We start from the raw sequence: 22,412 nt of genomic DNA on the forward strand, positions 1-22,412 counted from the left end.
AGAGTATAGCTAGGGACTATATATATAGGGATGTTTTGTTTTTGTTCAAAGAAACTTTACATAAAAACCTAAACTGTTCAAACACAGAATTTGAAGTTTCTCCATCTTTCTTTACTTTAAGTGAAGCATTCACTAATCATATATGCTACAACAACAAAGGTCTACTCCCAGACAAGAAACCATAACCCTACTTCTCACATTATACCCCCATCAACTACTCCTTAATTACCAACATGGAAATCAATTTATCCCTTTCTCCCTTCTCTGAAAGTTATATATATTATTAAAGAAATAATTAACTACGCATCAATCTCAAACAAACAAATTAAGGTCGAAGTCAGTTATTGAACCATATTGTTCCATTTAAGCTCTTCTAACACTAATATTGTACAAAATAAAACAAAAAATAAATAGTACTCCTATTAAAAATTCTCTATATTTTACTGCTGGCAAGATTTACATGAGACATAAAATAAGGAAAAGAAAATTGAACAATTACATAGTCATTAATTTGAATCACTGCTGATTACATAAAAAGGCCTAAATAATTAAATTAAAGAGCACAATATTCTCTCTATCATATGAGACTATTTTCAAACCCCTCCCTTGAAATTAAACAAACAGCACGTTCTCCAAAACTAAGAAGATGCAGCAGCAGTGACTTTCATGGTGATGATGTTAAAATCTGGCACGAAAAAACCTTAACAAACACTCTTGTATGTAATTTTCGGAAGGAAACCCTAGCTACGGCCGAACACCTGAAAAAAAAAAAAACAGTTAAAATGATATCACAATCTCTTTTCATGGTTTCATCCACAACCGATGAACAAGATTTTAGGTGATCAAACATACAAAAAACCTTAATTTAAACAAAAAAAAAACTATATAAGGGTCACACACACGTAAAAGAGTGAGTTAGCGTTTTCGTTTACTAGCAGAATATGGTTTGAGAGGAATGAAGCCTGGTCCGACGCCTTCACTCCCTTATATAGTTTCATCTATCTTGTGATTATGTTCTGTTTTTTCATCATCATCATCAAGAAGAAGATGAAAAAACCACAAAAAAGACTATATATTATAGAGAGTAACTGTGTCGAGCCAGACAACATTCCCCTCAAACTCACCACATATCCCTTATAATTTCTTCTTCATCATCATATCTAACACTATAACCCTAAACCTAGTTTCACCCACCACCGTATTGAGGGGGGGGGGGGGGGGGAGGGGGGAAGAGAGATATATATGATGATTAGGTACTCAAAAACCCTACGGAGAAGGAACCCAAGCCTGCTAATTTATAGGGGGAGATAGAGGCTGATGACACCTCATTTTTTAAAATTATTTAGTAAGTATTATTTTAGGTTTTATTGATATACGCTCGTAGGTTGTTCCTGTTTCCATTTAAGAGAAGGAAAGTAATTATATGGGTGGTGAGTCTATTTAATTCATTTACCATCCGATTTTGTAGAAAAGAACATATACTGTTTTCTTGGCTCTATTTTTTGTTTGCTTCTATATGTCACATTGCCCCACCTCATGTCTCACTATTATTTTCTTTAAATCTTAGGTAGCAATAAAGTTGTTAAAATTCAAACTCGTTACGGTTAGAGGAGGATGTAACTTTAGTATTTGTTACGGATTTAATTAATTGAATTATAGCATTTTGACGTAGAGTAGATGAATATTCTGCATAAAATTTCAATAAATATTACTTTCCTGTCCCAAAAATAAGTGTCATCTTAGTAAAAATCACGTTTATTAAGAAATCAATAAATAAAATGTACAATTTACTAAACTACCCCTATTTATTAGATGTTTTTTGAGAATTTGACAATATCAAAGAGGACAACTTTAATGCTAAGGGCATAGTTGGAAATACTTGCCGAATTTTTGTCTTGAATTCCTAAGGTGACACTTATTTTGGGCCAATAATTTTTTTTTTTTTTGCGGAGGTGACCTTATTTTGGGACGGGTGGAGTATTAAACTTTAAACTCATGATTTCAAAAGTGATAATAGATTTAATGATAAACTTTTAAAGGCCGAGCTCATCAAATTTAAATCATGAATTAACTTGTGATTACTGTGGGGTATATATGAGAGAACGTTGGTTTCAAGATTACTAACTCCTCAATTTATTTTCTTCATATAGATTTTGAAATGACTAATCAAAATATTTATAAATGCTGGGTGCAGATATCTCACACTAATATTTTGTTGTAAACATTTATACATCTCTTTTTCAAATTTTATTTTCAGAAGCTTAATCTCCGGACTTCCATTTAACTGTTCTTTGGATATGTAGATGAGTCACGACATTGTCATCTTCTGAAATGTAGGCAGATCCTTAAAAGATACTCCCTTTGTCCTTGTGCTGGTTTTTAATTAGGCACAAAATTTAAAAAATAGAGACTTTTGAAATTTGTGATTTTTAATAAGTTATACATTTGTTTAACTATAAATCATCTCGTAAAGAATATTTAAAATTTTATATCAAATTATTTTACACAAAGGAAACTAACACTCTTTCTTAGCCAGATTAAAAGGAAAATATGTTATTTAAATTGAGACAGAGTAATAAAGATAATTAGCTCGTATTCGTTCCCACGAATTTTGTAGATCGAATCATTTATTTCTCTTTTCCTTTAAATGAGAACGGTAAGTTACGTGGAGTAACACAAATTTGTTTGATTTCTCTGTCAAATTACTTAGGCATGTCCTAATCTAGTACTCATACATAATAATGTTAAGGTAGCGCCAAAATATTAAATGTAGTTTCCATAATTAAGCTCTTCATAAGTCAAAATACAGTCAAACCTTTCTATAATTGTCATTCGTTATAACATTTCACTATAACGGCCTGATTTTCTCCGGAACCGATTTTTCATGTTATATTTTACTTCTTTATAACAGCAATGACATCTATTATAGCAGTACACTCTTTGTAAAATTACCTCTCTATAACAGCCATACTCAAATAGCGTGTAATAATATTTTGTAAGAAATATATTATGTGACAACAAAAGTGTCGATGAAGAACTTCAACCTACTGCTACTAGCTTGGAGATAGAAGAGTCAACTGTTAAGCATTTAGATAGCCTTCAAGGGAAAGCTATTAAATTTCCTTTTGCTGAAAGTTTGGACAAAATTCTTCGTCAGTTCAAGCGTATATTATCACTAAGAGACTAGAATTTACGAAACAACATACAATTGTAGAGTTCTGATGTCAAACTTGAAATATTTAAGTTCTCAATTAATTTAAAATGCATATGTTCCATAGATTTTAGTTATTTATCTGTGTGGTACAACTAGTTAAGGATTTAGTAGTAATTTATTAGTCTTTTCAATTTTTAATTTATGAGATATGAAAATCAATTGAGATTTTAAAATTTATAAGTATATTATTTTCGTTTATAACATAAAAAGTACAAAAAGTTAATGTTTGCGTACTTTTATTTATAATCGCTAAATGAGATCTAAATATCGAATGTCAGTATACATGCATAACAACACCTCACTATAGCAGCCATGAAATTTCCGGACAAAAGTTGTCACTATAGAGAGGTTTGACCGTAAGTTGTAGTGATATTTCAGAGGGGAATAAATTTTACTTGATCTCAAAGTCAATATTCAAAATAAGCTAGTCAAACTTTTTAAAAAGTAAAAAATGAGCCTCAACTTTATGGATTATAACTTTATATATTACTAAATCAAATGGAAACAATTAATGGGATTGAGTAAATCCAGTTAGCTTCTTTAATCTTTTGGAGTATGGAAAAAATACCACTTCTTTATTGGGTTTGAGTGACGACTTGGATATAATTTGGATGTATATGAGCAGTACTATTACTATTAAGATAGCAAATCCACATGAATTAGTATTCCTTCAAATAAAAACTCATATAAGACACTTGAGTTATACTTCAATCACTTCAAAATTGTTCCCACTCCTGCAACTAATAATGCAATTATATATACCAGAGATATATGCATTATGTTTTGGATAACAATAATAATATCATAATGTACCAAAAATGAAAAATCCACCATTTTAGTAGTTGGTGCAGGTACATCCGTTATTTTCAGCTAGCTAGAGTGCACATACATAGAGACATATATATACCATGACGTAAATTTACAATAGATATATACTCCTAATAAAATTCCGGTATACCTATCCATCTCGTTGCCACATTGCATCTTTCTCTTTTTTTTTTTTCTTTTGTTGTAAGTTTCTATAATAAAAATCAAAGAGACAAAAACATAGAGAAATTGACATATATTTTTTGGAGAAGAGGGAAGCTCAAAATACAATGATATTTCTTTTTCAGCATGTAAAAGAAGCTTAAGAAAATTCTTGAATTAGAAAGTGTCAATACGTAAGCTAATGCTGCTGCAGTTCCACAAAAACAAGCAATCTCCATTCTCCAATGGTTTTTATTTAAATAAAATAAAAGTCAGAATTTGTTTTTGACTCCCAAAAAAAATGATTCGGGTTTTGTCAGCGGTACCGGAGGACCCGGAACTCCAAAATCCAATTACGATTCTATCAAAACCCAACATTTCAAATAGTTAAAAAACCACTCGCACCTTGAACACAACAATCGCACGCGCTGAGAGTTATGTCCCATATATTTACCTGAATTAGTGACCCATGCACAAATAACGTGTGGTGCCCCTCAAAGTGTTGGGTCTTCAATTTTTGTTTCCGCTTAATAAATTATTAAAAAATGACCTTAACTTGAACAAATTTCTTGGGAAGAATTTATGTTGGTCATCAAGTATAAGTTTTAGCTTTTGCCTTGAAATATCATGAACTTCTGCCTTATACACAAACGCTAGAACTTATACCTGATTAGCAACAAAAGTTTTGCCTTTATTAGCGACACCGGACATACGTTCTAACTTTTAGTTAAATACAGAACTAGTGATCAATTAAGCATGTTAAGTATCTTGAAATATCTTAAACTTCTGTTTTATAGATAAAATTAATTTATATCAATAACTTACGTCTGCTGTGCAATAAAGTTTTGAATAGCGAATTTTTTAAAGCAGAGGCTATTTTGAAAAATTTATTAAGTGAGACCAAAAAATTCAAGACTACCCCTTCGGGAGGCCATTTGTAACTTAACGCGAATTAAATACAGGTTTGCACCCGCACCAACAACCTTTCGTTTAGAATTCAGAGACTAGTTAAAATTGTGGTCCCCCAATATTTCATTTGAGGGAAAATGGGGCCCAAGGCTAAGACCAGACAAGACAGGGAAACGTTGATGTTTGGGACAAAACAAAAAAAGGTAGGACCCAAGTAGGGGAAATTAGTAATAATGAGTTAATGATAAGAGGTGTCGCTATCTTTTTGCCAGACTTTTTTACGACAGCTCACTACCCTCAACCTCCTACCCCCAACTCTACATTTAATTCCTCTATTGCAAGTTTGCAACACTATGAAAAGGATAAAATAACAAAAAAAAAAAAAAAAAAAAACAGTTCATACTGATAAGGTTGTGCTGGAATGGATAGTATTCTTTTATCCTTAATTAAAAGGTCTTGAGTTTGAATTTTGAATATGGAAAAGATTTTGTTATGCAGCGGTTCCCTCTTAAAATGAGTCTTATGCAGGGAATTTAAATTTATCGAAGCCTCATGTCGATACTGGACACTGAATGAGAAAAAAAAACAATTCTTTTGTGAAACAATTATTTTCCCGTCCCAATGTGTTTGACGCGTTAATTGGATAGATACATAGACACAGAAGCAAGAAATTAATAAACAGACAAACCTCTCTATAACTGACATTCGTTATAATAGCATTTCACTATAACGGCCTGATTTTCTCCGGAACCGATTTTTCAAGTTATATTTTACTTCTCTATAACAACATTCTACCTATAACAGCAATGACACTCATTATAGCTGTACACTCTTTGTAAAATTACCTCTCTATAACAGTCATACTCAAATATTGTGTAATAATATTTTGTAGGAAATATATTATATATATACAAAATATCAGGGGCGTATCTAGCATAATAAATGGGGGTTCAATGGAACCCCTAACTTTCGATGCAGAGTATAAATTTATGTGCAAGAAATTATGAAAATTCTAATAAATACTCCCTCCATTTCAATTTATGTGAACCTATTTGACTGGGCACGGGGTTTAAGAACGTAGAGAAGACTTTTAAACTTGTGGTGTTAAATGAGTCGCATATGTTTTGTGTGGCTGTAAATCATTGCATAAAATTGTTTCCAAATATAGAAAGAGGTCATTCTTTTTGGCACGGACTAATAAGGAAATAGGTTCACATAAATTGAAACAGAGGGAGTAGTAGATATGAACCCATAACTTTAAAGATATAATGAGTTCAATACTAAAAATCTTAAGGTTGAACCCCTAGGATTTAAATCCTGGATCTGTCTCTGCAAAATATTAAAATATTTATATTAATCATTATTAATTCATGCACATGGTAAATTGAAAAAAAAAATTATAGCACAAATCCCGTCTAATAACACCAATCAAGCATAGGATGCTGTCCTTTGCCAAAAAAAAAAAAAAAAAAAAAGAAACATAGGATGCTACCACTTATATGGAGTTTGATACAACATGTCCAATCCTTGAAACTTATACTGGTGAAGAGATTATTGCACAAGTCATTGAAGTAAAAGAATAAGAGACATCGAATGCAGAAAGTGACAACAAAATTGCTGATGAAGAGCCTTAACCTAATGCTATTTGGGGTGAAATAGAAGAGTCGTATGTTAAGCTCTTAGACAGGAACCGACGCTATATGTATATTTCCGTTTCCGCCCTCAGAAAAATCTCAATTTGGCTATTTAAATAGCTGATTGAATTAGATTTGGAGATATTTTAGTAATATTATTGCTTGATTTTAAAAAAAGCTCTAAGACAGCTAGCCTTTAAGGGAAAGCTATTGAATTTCCTTTTACTGAAAGTTTGAAAAAAAAATCTTCGCCAATTCAACCATTTTATTATCATTAAGAGACTAAAACTTACGAAACAACTTACAATTGTATAATTTTTACGTCAAACTTGAAATATTAATTAATTTATTTTAAAAGCATATGTTCCTTAGATTTTTATTTTATATCGGTACAATACAACTAGTTATGGATTTATTAGTAGTTTATTAGTCTTTGCAATTTTTATTAATGAAATATGAAAATCAATTGAGATTTTAGAATTAACAAGTATTTGTTTTTGTTTATAACATAAAGAGTACAAAAAAATATTTTTTGTATACTTTTGTTTATAACAGTTAAATGAGATCTAAACATGAAATGCCAATATACATACATAACAACACTTCACTATAGCAGCCATGGAATTTTCGGATAAACGCTGTCATTGTAGAGAGGTTTGACTATATTTCAAAGGTATTCATTTGTAATATACTTCTTGAAATATATGCACAATTAACGAAACAAATAATATAATGGAAAATAAAGAATTATACAAATAGGAGGAATTAGATTGAAAATATGTACCAGTCATATTAGTACGTTTACTTTGGGTCAGATGCTTTTTAGGAGAAAATTTAGCTCTAATAGACTTTTGCCATTAGAAAATACAGAGAACTTTTTAGTAATTTTTATTTTTGTTAAATGATTTCGGTCTTTTTCCCTTTTTATTATTTAAACTTGTTTCTGGATATTAGTCCTAAGTCCTAACTTATTCATATGGAGTAACTTGATTTCAATTAGATTGGCCCATTAGAGTGCGAAGGAGACAGCTCAATGGGCCAGGTCAACGATGACGATCCATGCAGAGCAGCGCCAGAAGAACTTTTTTTTTTTTTTTTTTTTGCGCGGATTGTCCTTCATTTGGGGTGGTCTTTAATTTTTACCATTCAAATTGGTGGTCTTTAAGTTTTGTCATTCGCCTAATACACCGAGGTTGTGAATTCGAACTCCAGTTCAACAAAAAAAAAAAATCACCAGGCAAAATTTTACAAATTTGTCCATGTAAAGCAGAATTTGCACGGACAGAATTCTGCCTTAAGGCAAAAATTCGTAAATTTTGTCCATGTAAATTCTGTCTGAAGGGCAAAAGTTAAAGACCACCATTTTCAGGGACAAAAATAAAAGACTACCCCCAGCGAAGGCCAATCCTGCAAATTGCCCCAGAAGAACACTAAAATTCTAGGGAAAAGGACACTGTGCGTCCACTCAGCCAAACTAATCTCACATTTAATCACTGTTTGGGCTTAATCCCTCTAGGTGTCCGGTCGGCCCAAAATAATGTCAAGGCTGGTCGGCCCAAAATAACGCCAAGGCTGGCCGGCCCAACAACCCGGGTACTTAAAAAAAAAGAAAAAAAACTTTTTAGTCGCCACAATAACGTCGCCACTAAAGGGCTGCTACAGCATATATACATATGTTGGAATTATATATACACTTTATATACAAGAATTATACATTTTATCTACATATGCTGAAATTGATCATACATTTATTATACATAAATTATACGTTAATTATACATTTACTATACACATATTATACAATAATGATATGATATTTATTTTTAACATATACAATAGTGATGCACATTATATACCATAATGATTCGGTTTCTATAATACATTTTTTATACGTATGATACACTTTTTATACAAAACTGATACAGTTTATATACACATGCTGAAATTATATATACACTTTCTATACAAAAATGATACATATTATATACAAAAATGATACAATTTTCTATTCTTTACAGGGTAGTTGCATTGTTCTGATACACATTATATACACAAATGATACATATTATATATAAAAATGATACATACCTTAGTGATTCATATTTTATACAGTTTCTATACATTACAGATAGGTACTGATACATATTTTATACACAAATGACACATATTATATATAAAAATCGCCTCAAACATTTTTATGTTTGGGTTTTTATTTGAAAATTGTCTTATTTACGTTTTGGCTAATGGATGGGATTAGCTTAATTGCTACATTTTGGGTTTGGGAAAAATTGAGCTACAGGGTGAGATTATTTATGGCCGACCGGTCATATATGTCCTTTTCCCAAAATTTGTCCCTTTTTTTTTTGTTTTTTTTTTCCAACCAATTTGTACGCTAACTGTACGAGATTTGGGCTAAAATTATCCCTTATCTATGGGAGTAGGTTCATTTTGGTCCCTTGAAATATAATCCTGAGCATATTTGATCCCTAATCTATGGAGTAGGTTCATTTTGGTCTCTCAAATATAACGCTAAGCATATTTAATTCCTTAACTATGCTAAAGTGGAGCACTTTTGGTTTCCTTAATAGAACCAATTTAAAAAGTAACGGTGCTAAATCCTTGTGACACTTACCTGACTCATAAGAGGCTAAATCCATCAGACAAAATGCAAAGTAGAGTAATGACATTTCTCTAAAAAAAATGCAACTCATATAAGATATTAGCAAACCAACTCATAATATTTGAATCATATGGTTGGTAACCAACTCTTAAACGGTAATCTAACAGCACACAGGAACTGTTCCACTTATTTTGGAAGCATGTGAATATAACACCTTTTTTTTTGGTTAAATATTAAAAAAAAATCAAAATTCTTTTTAACAACTATTATACATCATCTTAATTGGTGGAACCGCACCATTTTTTTCCGAAAGCATGTGAATGCAAATTTCAATATATTAGATAAAGTTTCTGCCTGTTTTAAAAAATCAGCTTCTTCTTCCAGCCAATTGAAGCTTTCTACTGAGAGGCTAGGGCTTTTTTCTAGTAAAGTGTTTCTTCATATGAAGTTGGGGGGAAAGGCGAATGAGTTTAGTATTTTTGTCCGACGGGTTTAGCCTCTTGCAAGTCACGTGAGTGTCACCTGGGTTTAGCACTGTTACTTTTTCAACGGGTTCTATTAGGGAGATTAAGAGCCCGTTTGGATTGGCTTATAAGTTGCCTATAAGCTGTTTTCAGTTTTTTTGAGTGTTTGACTGGCCAGCTTAAAGCCATATTGTACTTAAAATAAGCCGAAAAAATTAATTGGGTTTGTTTGGCTTAACTTATCTAAAGCAGATTATAAGCTGAAAACAACTTATAAGCCAAAAAAAAAAAAAAAAAAATTTGGACTACACTAATTTTTTTTTTTTTTTTTGGCTTATAAGCTATTTTTTTAAGCCCATCCAAACAGGCTCTAAAGGCACTCCACTTTAGCATAGTTAAGGGATTAAATATGCTAAGCAAAATACTTCACTTTAGCATAGTTAAGGGAATTAAATATGCTAAGCGTTATATTTGAGAGGCCAAAATAAACCTACTCCCATAAATAAGGAATTAAATATGCTCCTGATTATATTTGAGGAACCAAAATAAACTCAGTCGAATACGTACTACCTTTCACTAGCACAAATACCAATCTCCTAATTCACCCTGAGCCACACCATTTGGTGCCACCCCCTATTGCTAGCACAAAATACCTGGTATTTATGCTTTTAATCATCCACTATTATACCACGCACAGTATGACATTATGTACAGCGAGTCATCATCTACACATTCTAACAGCAAATCTTCAAACATTTGCTTTCCGTTTTAGATTCTCTGTATATTTATCAGGTAACTGTGGAAAGACACTGAACAAACGCAGCCAACCAGCCCAATCGGTAACTATATCAACAATATCACAACTTGCTAGAAATGTTCCCCTTAAATTACAACAGTTGAAGACAGTACATTAATTAGCCAAACTACGACAAAGGAAACATACTCAGCAAGTACTTCAGATTACAGAAAAATGGAAGACCATAAAGAAAAGGAAAAAGAAAGTATCCAACAAAACTTTGGTTTTCCCAACCTCTAATGAAAAACCAATTGTTTTGATGATAAACAAAATCATGATAATGATAATAATGACAAGGCGAAGTCATTAATCATTTCAAACCCAATGCAAAGGACAACTTAGGCCTGGATTTGTTCTTGCCCAACAATTTCATTTGATTTGCACGCTCTTCCTCCTCTTGTTGTTTCTTCCTACGCAAAGCCTCTTCTTTCTGTCTTTGGAGCTCTTCCAGTTCCCTATAACGCTGCTCTTCCTTCATTTGCTGCTCCAGAGCTTCTCTTCTCTGAGCCTCTTCCACCTTTCTTCTCTTTTCTTCAAGCATTCTTTCCAACTCTTCTTTCTCTTTTCGAGCTTGTTCCTGCATGAACAATTAGAAGAGTCACTTTTCACTGCCAATCTGAATTAAATTTCAATGAAGAATATGGCAGCCGAGCATGGCCAATATAAGTTCAAGAAAACTAAAGCCACGATTATGCCAAAACAAATGGGTGAGATCATGGGGTCATTGGCCTTCCCAGCCCAACCCACTCTTCATATAGCTTCCTGTGGTGTTTTAATTATTTCCTTTTATAATGGGATTATTAGCAGACCAACCACTGTAGCAGGCTCATGATACATGTAATGAAGAACCATCATGAGACTGCTAAAATTGTAATTTGAACTATGATTCTGTAAACATGAAATTTAGTATAAAGGTCACAATACATGCTAACTGCTAATATAGAAAAAGCAACGTAAGACATAGGAGAACCAGAGATTATTAAGCAAAAATAACTTGCCTCCTTATGTTTTGACTCAATAAGAGCAGCTTCCTTCTCTTTTTCAAGTTGAGCGGCAACTTCATTGACGAGTTTCTTTCTACCTTCTTCTAGTCGCCTTCCAATTTCAAGCTTGATCTCCTCCTTGTTCAAGCTTTCATCAACTTTTCTCTTAATTGCTTCTTCAACTCTTTTTGCAGTTTCTTCTTCTATTAATTTTAGTTCTGCTTCCTCTTGACGCCTGAGAGAAAAGAAGCAAAAATTAGACACGGGATAAACATTCACGCAGAGAGCAAGGATTCCTTTTATGTTCCCCAGATTCATAAAATAAAGGGAGAACTAACTTGTGAAGTATTGCCCTTTTCCTCCTTAATGTATAACTAAAGGAACAACAAAGACTGACCTCCATGTTGACATATGCACTAAATATACATGTTATTGCTTTATAGCATACCTCTACCTGAATTCTGCCCAAACAAATGAGAATCAAAACTGGTGAACAGTAGATAAACGAGGCACCCAATTGATCATCAAAATTAATAAGTGGAACTATAGCAGTAACTTCCTTCAAATAAGCCTGTGGAGAAGAATGTCAAATAACCTGTAGCAATTTTTAAAGCTAATCACCAAAATACATGAAGCTTTATGGCAAAAGTAGAACTATAAGTAGAAAATTTCCACTTTGCAAAATAGATGACCCAAATTACCAACATGTAGGCTTAAATAGTCAGAAATGGTGACAACAAGAAGCCTGAGACCAATGCTTGAATTGCAAGATAGTGTTCAAGATTCAGAATGGAACATAGCAGGAGTACAGAAACTTGCTCCAAGACAACTTGAAATCGACAAAACGTTTGAAGAAAATAGCTACATACCATCATCCATCTAGACTACCAAGCAAAATCTTGTCAAATGTTCCTATTCCCGAGTGCATTCATGATTATGTCTATCCTATTAACTTTTGTGAGGATGGGTAAGAAAATTTCATGTTTTAGCAAATGAATGTAGCATCACACTTGTCCTTGCAGCAGTTACCACATCTGTTGATGTAATGAAGGACAGCTAAGACCGTGATAGGCGGCACGGTAGACTAACCAAACAAAGATCAAGGTGTCAAAGTTTCCTTCTCTCTTTCTTTATCACTCTCACATAGTTTAGCAACAGCTGAACCAATTAAAAAGCATAACTTATTACATGCAGCACTTTGTTTTGCAAGTTGGTGATCCAGCTGCATTCTGTGAATTATACTGCCTTATAACATGTACTATAGCAACTTGCAATCCACTTGCAACATAGACAGGTTCAACTCCATCAACCCTATAGCCATTTACCTATTATGAGAAATAAAAAAGCAAGAAGAAGAGTGTAATGAAACCCAGATCATTAGGCATAGTTAAAGAGCTCAGGCAAGCAGTTGGGGTATTGGTTCACGAAACTCTTTTACTCCGGAAGGAACGTTACTGCCTTTATGTTGAATAAGATGGACAGGGAGGATAAATAAAAATGTAAAGCATACAAGCTTTACAATATCTTGCTACATTAAATAGTGGATACACATATTACACAACAACAATTTAAGTTAGACCACATTCTACAAATATCTAATACTCAACACTCGAAGACAAGGTTTATTTTAGAGCTGAGCTTTCAAGAACAATAAAAATCCTCTTATTTTCAAGCAGTGGGAGTAAATGCCAAAATTTCCACGATCCAATCCTACATCTACCTCATAACAATAAAAAAAATATCCTAAAACTACCTCATCATCAGACTCATAACAAAAATCTTTCAATTAAGGAACTGACATCTTGATCTGTAATCTCCAAAGGTAAGTCCATTAGAACAAATCAGAAAAAAAAACAAAAACCCATCCAACATCCTCAGAGTAAGCACTTTAAAAAAAACTTTCATCTATTCACGATTGGTTTCAGGAAAACAGTACAGAAACTGGAGGTGTCTACTTAAAAGTTGAAGAGTGTATAAAAGAACTTAACCCTATAGGTGGATTCTCTAAACAAATGCAAAGTTTTCTCTAAGATGAGAAAGAGATAGAAAGGGAAAATATCAAACAGAAATAGCTTCAGAAAATGAGAAGATTTACAAATGCAGCAGTACCTTTTCTTCTCCTCTTCATCAAGTCTATTTTTTTCACTGATATCCTTTTGTTCTTTCGATCCGATACTTGAAACGGGTGATTTACCAATAGGAGACAATGAGGTACTCCTACTTCTTTGTCTCCTATGGTGCCTTGGAGAGCGACTCTTACGTCGTCTGGTGGCTGGAGAACGGCTTTTATGGCGCCTTGGGGACAATGAACGGCTTCGTCTTCTGTATAACAATGATTAACATTTAAGCAAAATGTATTGGCACCAGATAACATAAAAATCCCCAGACATACTAACCAGTCCTCCAAATCAATTAGATACTAAAGCATGTACAGTTACCTCATGAATTGCAAAGAATAAACTTGAGCTCCGTCTTTTATCATAGGGAACAGCTAATATCACAATCGAGCAACCAATGGACACTCATCGGCACCCATGACTTCTTTTAATTCCTCACTGAAGAACATAGTTTGCACCGGGTATTACATTTAGGTTTCTATTTATTAACTCTACTCGTTAGGATCATGCATATCTTCAGAAAAGTAGACAATTCCAGATGGCAGTCTGACCGAGGACTAAAATTTGCAACTGAACAGCGAACCACCAGCTTACAATATGACATATTACATAGAGACCACAAAGATTTAACTATGCTGATCACAGGTATTGAAAACTCTTAAAGGCTAGTGGATTTTGATGAGTAAATACCACTCTGAACAAATTGAAATCAATAATGACAGCAGAAGCACGAAACAAGTCTGCAACCCCTATCTCCCGGCTTGAGAACAGAGCTAGATATCCAATGAAGGGAATTGATTAAATGAAACGAAGAATAAGGCCCTTTATCCAAACAACGGAAAGGGGAGGGAAGGGGGGTGGGGGTGGGGGGTAACTTTCAGAAATTGATCCACAACCAGACAGTAGGTGGACAACTTAGCTATGCGAATGCAGCAGTCACTAGAAGTTCCTCTTAAAGTCTTTAAAATACAAGCAAAAATGATCAATCATCAATTCTGCCACAGCTTAATATCAATTTTGAGCAACGCGGCAAGTCCATCCAATAAATGGTAGATAAAAACCAATACTTTTTTCAAGAATCAAACACGTACACAATACCTGAACAAACTGTAATGAATCAGCAAACACATGTGAGAGCTTTATTAGAACAATAAGCAACAAATCCTTGTACATACAGATCAGAGATATTAACATAAGGACAGTATCCATATATGTCAAATCCATACATCAATTTACGTAAATGGGTATCACCTGCTATAAGAATAAGGGGATCTGCTTCTATCTCTCCGGCTTCTGCGGCTATGTCTGCGCACCACAGGCGATGGTGACCGTGAATATCTCCTCCTATATGCCGGCGACCTCGATCTAGACCTTGAAATATCCCTATCCCTACCCCTACCCATCTCTTCTTCAACTAGTTATACAAAACAACCACAAATTCACCTGTAATAATAAACAAAGTCAAAACCCACCAAACAAATTTCAAGAAAATGTGTATGACCTTAGGCCAATTAAAATATCTATTACTAGCATCATAAACCACACCCCCACACACAACAATTCCAAAAACAAGTATAACTTAAGACCAAAACGAAATAATGATAACAAGAATCAAAATCCACCTACCTAAAACAAGTTAAAAAACACGTATAACTTAAGACTAAACAAAAAAGTAAAAGTACCAAACTTCATACACTAATAATAAAGCATATAGAAATCGAAAAAGGGTATACAGATATTCAGGTAAAGTGAAAGCTGAAAAATTACCTGTTATAACAATGAAAAGATGGATCTTTGCCGGGGCATAACGATTGAGAATGAGTAAATAAACCCTAAAATAGAGAGCAAGAACAGAGAGATATTATATCTGGGTCTATTGTTTTTCTTTCTATTTTGGGCTTCTTCTTTTTTTCACGGTTGAATGATTTCAAGGTATAAATACCAAATGGGTCCTTGTTCAATACACAGAGAGAGAGAGAGATGATGAATGTAGTCGCTTGCAAAGGAAGATGAGAGATGACCATACCAATGAAAAAGGTTTCGAGAAAAAAAGAAAAAAAAAAAAGAAATTGAACTTGTATGGGATTATAACTTAATAACACCTGGATGAGCTTATGCCTTATAAGTTAAAAAAATAAGATGGGCAGTCTAATTTATTTTTTTGGCTTATAAGTTATTTTCAGCTTATAAGCAGTTTTAGATAAGCTAAGTTAAATGAGCCCAATTATTTTTTTTTTAGCTCATTTTAAGCACAAAATGACTTTAAGCTGGCCAACCAAATACTCAAAAAAGCTGAAAACAACTTATAAGCCAATACAAACGGGCTCCTAGTAGTATGAATTATGACCTCTTCCTCGTTGATTTGTCTATTGGTAAAAAAAATTAATTTTATTAAAAATAGGGTAATATATTACTATTATCAAAGTGCTATCTGTTGATCTATTTCTTTTTCCATAACCATAACTCGACAAATTCAGGAAACGCTTCCTCGCTTCCTCTCAGAAATTTCTCACTTAGGGTAATTTTGTTTTTCATCTCACCGTATTTATTGATTGTTTTAATGGGTTTAACATTTATATAAGATGATGGTTTTAAATGGGTTCAATATTTTGCTTAGTTTGATCTTTTATTTTTGTTGCGTAAAAGATAAATGTACCTGCTCCTCGTTACCACATAAAATTGGAAATTTGGAATGGGATAGAAAAATTGATCTAGCAAGTTTTGACGGCAAAATATTAATTTATCAAATTGGGGTCAAAATTTTGAACTCTAAGCGAAAAAATTTATTGGCCTTTACAACCATAACTCAAGCCTCAAAGGCCAAAAGTATTACAAGAAAAATGTTATGATTTCTTCCCGACTCATACGTCTTGATGAGCAAAACTACCCCCTTGGCACACACACCACACAAACTCTCTTGGCTAGCGTCCTCCGAGTTTGGGGAACTCATCTATTGCCTATTTCCTCTTTTAATTTTGGTCGTTGCATATCTGAAATAGAATATTTAGATTTCTCTCTTACACCAACCAAACAAAGCCTACTATATCAGTTCGAGCCACAGTTCGCGAAAAAATTGTCGAACAGTTAATGTAAACATGGTAGCAAAGATGTTTACAAATACAAAACATCCAGAGGAGATACTTTGAACAGGCAATCTTAGAAAAACAATAAAATTGTAAAATGATACACTGGCAAAGATAACACATCAAGTATGGATATGATCCCTTAACTCCTCAAAGTACTGTGGCTTGAATCTCACTCTGTGACATCCAAAAGTTTCAATTGTACATGATCCAACAGCCTTGCCTGTTCACAGAAATGCATCCTTCTCAAGCAGCTTTAGGACATCCTGCTGGTTGTTGAGTTTCGCAACATCAATTGGCGTCTTTCCATCCAAGTTTTGTAGAGTGCTGCACAAATTAAAAAAAAAAAACATGTGTTAAGCAGATAGGTTTCATCAGATGAGAAAATAAGGAATAATGAGACATGTGGGGCGAAAATGACATCAGCGGGATCGTAGAAAAGCAAACATACACAGCGGCTCCATTCTCTAGCAGCAGTGCTACACATTCCTTCCTACCATATCCAGCAGCATAGTGAAGAGCAGTGTTCTTGTTCTTGTCCAAAGCATCAACCTTTGCCCCAGCTTCAACAAGGATCTGAGCACACTTCACCTGGAATAAAATAAAGAATATAATTTTAACTAAGACGAAATTTGGAGAAACGTTGGCTTATTTCAATGGTAATATACTCTCCAAAATAACATGTAATCAAACCTTAAACCTCCTATCTTGACGATGTGGAAATTTCCTTTTATGTAGATGGTGAAACTTTTTCATATTCCTTTTTCTGTTGATGAGTGCTCGTAAAATGACACGGCTATTATGCCCCTCGCCCCAACCCGAAAAAGTAAAATAGTGCTTTCAACTTTCAACACACTGAATCTGAAGCAAAAAGAGAACTTTCCAAAAGCATTTTATAAGGAAAAGAAACACCATATCGTGTAGTAACTCAATACCAAGCCCATGCCATCAAGTGTGGCTACCATATCCAGCATTGACAAAACTGTTCCTATCCAGACTAAATTGCTAATATTAAACAAGCAGAAAAGAAACTATACCATCAGCATGAAAAGGTAATTTTGAAGATCGGATTTCATCAGGGCATATAGAAGCTTTCAGACTACTAAAAATGGTCAGAATTAAAACAAAAAAAAAAAGTAAAAAATAAAAGAGTTCCAAAGTACACAAATTCTGAGGGAGAAATAATTGGTGCTTTTATAAAAAATTAATCCCCCTGAAAGGAATCTTCGAAGCTTTGTTGAATCCATAAGAAAGCATATAGGATCACCTAGAAGCTGGAAATACAAAATGGCAAACTGGAACATATTTGTGCGCATGAGTATTATGAAGATCATATCAATCAACTTCTTACCTCGCCGTATCCACAAGCAAAATGCAATGCTGTCCTTCCTTCTGAATCTTCTTCATCTTTGTCAGAACCAGCAGCTAGTGCAGCCTTCAAGCCCTGTAATTCGCATAAAGCAATTACGTATTTAGATGGATAATACCAGTCTCTAATATGGACATAGGTAACAATTCAATTTAAAGAAAAATGGGGATATTGACACAAAATTGGCTTGCTGATATAAGAAAATGAACAGTTGTACGGAGTTGGCAGCAGGGTAATTTCCAGACAAGGGGAGGATATTTTTAAGAAAAGGTTTCTGAAAAAAAATTGCAAAATGAAACTATCACATCCCTAAATTAAGCACCAACAGCAAAAGAAGTTGAATTTAAAACCACCTCTGCATCACCAACACTAGCACACTGATGAACAATAGATTCATCTTCATTTGCCTCTTCTGTTTCATCTGGCGCAGGTACTTCGGAAGAGGTAGCACCCTCTCCTGCGGCAGCAAAACCCATTGCTTCACCAATCTTCTTAAGAACATCTTGATCGTTCCAATACCTGAAAAAAGAAAGGAAAAAAATTACAGTTGTATTACCCCAAAAGAAAAGGTAAAAATACCCCCAAAGAAGAAAAGAATAACACATCAAAAGAAAAATTACAGATAGTAAGATCAAGGACAAAAGTCCAGAACATAAAATTCAGCAAAGCTGAAGTTGTATGTGATTACTTAGCCAAACAGTACATTTGCAAACAAAAAGTGCCTATATTACACATAAGTATGCGATGAGCACCGTAAAATCATAGTCACACTACAAATGCAGCCAGGAGATGCCAAAACAAACTGATGGAACCAAAATAATTTGGTGCGTGCTCATTCAAGTTGCCTCTAAAACTCTCTTTTTTCTTCTTCACTAGAACAAGCAAATAGAAACACCTCCTAACTTTTTCCTATCTCTGCTGCTGCAGATAGAACAATCGAAAGGAAATTCTCCTCTTGATTCCAGTCAGAAATGATACAAAATCAAGAATGGAAGATCTAGCCACAAAGCAAATTTGATTTCTAAGAATTCTTTATTTCTGAATATCAGGAAGCACTGTTATTTCCATCAACCAGATGTCTCACACCCAACCCACACACATACACCTCAATCCAGAAGCTTAGGATATCAACAACAACATACTCAGTGAAATCCCACGAAGTGGGGTCTGGGGAGAATAGAGTGTACACAGACCTTACCCCTACCTTAGGAGGTAGAGAGGCTGTTTCTGGAATCTTAGGATATCAAAGTATCAAACTATTACATGTTCATTTTCATCACCTTACCCTTGCAGACGAAAAAGCTCTCCTGCAAAATTAGTTTTCGTAGCAGTCTGTTCGTTTCAGAAGTTAAAATGTGACAAGGAAAAAGCTTTGAATACATTCTGCAAATCCAAGGTTGGAATGTTGGATAGATTCCTTTAAATTAGCTAGTGAAATCCTATGCTTAACAAAGTACAAGATATCACAAAAGTTCTGTTCTGACCAGAAATGCGGAGAGAATAGTTAACGCAACCTAAATTAAAACAAATACTCCCTCCACTCCAATTTATGTGAAGGTGTTTGACCGGGCACGGAGTTTAAGAATGAACGGATTTGAAACTTATCTACAAGAAACCATAGATATTTGTGTGGCTATAAAATAATCTCATTATGGGTAAAATGGGAAGTTTGAAGTTAAATTGTTACGAAATATATAAAGGTATCATTCTTTTTGGGACTGACTAAAAAAGAAGTGTCACATAAAGTGGGATTGATATGACCTCATCATTGCAGCTGGTCCTCCGCTCTCTATCTCTTCCAAGATTGGTTTCAGGGATGGGTCTTCTTTAATGCGTGACATCCGTTCTTCAAGTTGCTCCTTCTGAGCAGGGTTAGACAAACTCTCGAGCATGCCAGACATGGATGGATCCTGAAGTAAAGAAATCATGTACCAATCAATCACTCAAAGAAGAATCATTTCGCACTAAGAAATAACAGTGCTTCATACAACATGAAAGCAAAAAGATACCTGCATCAGTGCATTACCAAGCCGCTCAGCCATGGTCATAAATTGAGGATTTTGCATAACCTGTTGCATTGTAGAGTAATATTGTTGGCTATCAAAGTTAGGGACAGCAGGTTCTTCCACTGCCGCACCTTGAAAGGTCTTCTGAAGCTGCTCTGCCATCTGATTAAATGCAGGGTCTTTTGCTATCTGCTCTGCTAGTTCTTTGATACTCGGGTCCTACATCAACCATACCATAAAAGAATTATGCAAAATAAACCAAAAGAGTTATCAATAAGAAAATGACAAAAAAAAGCAGAGAAAATTAAAAGTATTATCGGTTACAAGTTAATGGTAAATTGAATTTTTTTCTATTTTGTTTTACTAAGATATAATCTCCATAGGTTTTCACCAAGTACTGGAGCTTTGTTTTTGTGTTAAGGGCGTTTTGTAAGCCATTTGTACTTTCACATCTCAGACACAATGTATCCAACCAAAATGAGATTAAATATTTAATTACTGTTACTAATTAAAATATCTGAAACACAACAAAACTTTAATTCTGCATAGTAAGACTATGTACATTAAGTAGTCCAGACATGGCTGAGAAATCGAAGGGATTTTGAGCCCCAGCTCCAGCCGCAGCAGTAGGGGCTGTCCTCCCCTCTCCTGATGGTGCTTCTGTGGAGGAAGACTCGGCAGATTTTTTATTCTCAGCTGCCCCAGACTTCTCATCTGAAAAAAAAATAATTGAACTTTCTTCAAACTGTGTTTTCCACATTGCACTTTCTTTTTCTAACAGACAAAAACTCACAATCAAGACAACTTTCTAGAGCACTCATGATGCTATACAGTTTCATCTTTGGTAGGAGGTACAACAAGCTGTAGTTCAATACCGGTAATGTGATAATTCCAAGGCATGATAAAATATAAAAATACACAAAATATAGACAAATAATGCACCAAAATGTTCAGACAACTACAAGTATTATGTCTGACCAATAGACATATCAAAGTGCACCACATGTTTATTATAGTCGTCCTCAACCAGTTTGCACAGAGGCGTGGCTAATTACATCCATGAATAATATATGGGCGTACTCAAGTTTCTTTAATAAGTCATATGCACCAATTATCTGACTAAAAAAAGTCATATGCACCAATCAAGAGAGTAATATTATTGGAAGTTGAGACATGCCTTCCTAACCAAATTTGTTGAAATGTCAACCGAGTTTGCCTATGTGCCTTTTAATTAATCATCAGTAGCACAATATTTTCTTAAGTTCTACAGCATCCAAATACACCTAACTTTTCAAATGATTGCTTCTTCATTCATGTATACATTTCTAATCAGAGTGCTTTTATCAGGACAAAAATATCACTACAAGAACCATTTCCAACACAAGTCAATTCGATAAAATAACTAAAATAGGTCATGTCAATGTCACCATCCCATTTACAGCCACATACTTCATCCCATTTCACCACACTTGTTCATATGTCAACAATTTCCCTTTTGGGTGGTAAGTTCATACATAAACTAAAATCCACATACAAATATGCACATAATACATTCAATATTACATCAATCAACCAGAATAGCAACGAAATATACCTTTTGATACAGTAGGCAAAGCCTTCTCTCCCTGAAAAAAAAAAAAACATGTGAATTTATACTTCTATAGATAAATTCAAAATAAAATATGTTAGGAGGACAAAAATCAAAATAAAAACAGAATTTTTACCAAATATAAAGCAATCCCTACACACCCACTAAACCTTAAAAAAAAAAAGGGTATTACAGAAATCTCAAAAACCCCAAATTTGAAAAATCCAATCTCTAATTAAAGAGCCAATTGATGATACAAAACAAGATAGGATTTGAATGAAACATAATAAATAAAGAAGGTATGAAATTGAAGTGATGTACCTCAGACATGGCTACAAAGAGATAGATGAGTAAAAAAGTGGGATTATCTTTGGGGTTGAAGGGATGGGAGGTTACACGAAATCAAAGGGTTTTTGTGAATGACACAGATGATGATAAAATAATGACAGATGGACTTTCAATAATCAACAAAACCTTTGTTTTTTTTCTTTTTTTAAATTCTTTATGATGATTTAATGAGTGGGCCACCTCAATCTTGAAGTGAATGGCACCGATATGCTTTCTTCAGATTCTCGATTCCTTTGGGCTTTTCGTATTTGTCCACTGTCTATTCACGTATTTGGGCCTTGGATATTAGGCCTGAATTTGTCAAACGTCTAA

The 22,412-nt window shown here is 34.0% G+C and overlaps 2 protein-coding genes and 1 long non-coding RNA gene across 5 annotated transcripts; all 3 read right to left on the bottom strand.

Annotated features, from left to right (window-relative positions):
* Positions 1-481: 481 nt before the first annotated feature.
* LOC132600145 (uncharacterized) lies at positions 482-1,217 on the bottom strand. The gene is made up of 2 exons (XR_009567140.1): positions 901-1,217; positions 482-758 (listed from the first exon to the last, which is right to left on the bottom strand). It is a non-coding gene; the product is annotated as an uncharacterized LOC132600145 (long non-coding RNA).
* Positions 1,218-10,626: 9,409 nt separating this feature from the next.
* LOC132598703 (uncharacterized protein At1g10890) lies at positions 10,627-15,770 on the bottom strand. Of its 3 annotated transcripts, none has more exons than XM_060311725.1 (5): positions 15,474-15,770; positions 14,958-15,149; positions 13,699-13,911; positions 11,605-11,824; positions 10,627-11,183 (listed from the first exon to the last, which is right to left on the bottom strand). In XM_060311725.1, exons 2-5 carry the CDS (start codon positions 15,107-15,109, stop codon positions 10,917-10,919), a joined length of 852 nt encoding a protein of 283 aa, XP_060167708.1. In that variant the 5' UTR covers positions 15,110-15,149; positions 15,474-15,770; the 3' UTR covers positions 10,627-10,916. The 3 variants fall into 3 exon arrangements, with proteins under 3 accessions (XP_060167708.1, XP_060167710.1, XP_060167709.1); XM_060311727.1 differs by lacking the exon at positions 15,474-15,770 and adding an exon at positions 14,028-14,144 and having other exon boundaries at positions 14,958-15,097; XM_060311726.1 differs by lacking the exon at positions 15,474-15,770 and having other exon boundaries at positions 14,028-15,097.
* Positions 15,771-16,767: 997 nt separating this feature from the next.
* Positions 16,768-22,205, bottom strand: LOC132598702 (ankyrin repeat domain-containing protein 2B-like). Its single transcript, XM_060311724.1, has 9 exons — positions 22,074-22,205; positions 21,759-21,789; positions 20,727-20,878; positions 20,168-20,383; positions 19,920-20,068; positions 18,512-18,677; positions 18,141-18,233; positions 17,241-17,380; positions 16,768-17,116 (listed from the first exon to the last, which is right to left on the bottom strand). The coding sequence occupies exons 1-9, from the start codon at positions 22,080-22,082 to the stop codon at positions 17,017-17,019; spliced, it is 1,056 nt and encodes a 351-aa protein (XP_060167707.1). The 5' UTR covers positions 22,083-22,205; the 3' UTR covers positions 16,768-17,016.
* Between the last annotated feature and the right edge of the window lie 207 nt (positions 22,206-22,412).

Source organism: Lycium barbarum, chromosome 6 (assembly GCF_019175385.1).
Source record: "Lycium barbarum isolate Lr01 chromosome 6, ASM1917538v2, whole genome shotgun sequence".
Classification (NCBI taxonomy): domain Eukaryota; kingdom Viridiplantae; phylum Streptophyta; class Magnoliopsida; order Solanales; family Solanaceae; genus Lycium; species Lycium barbarum.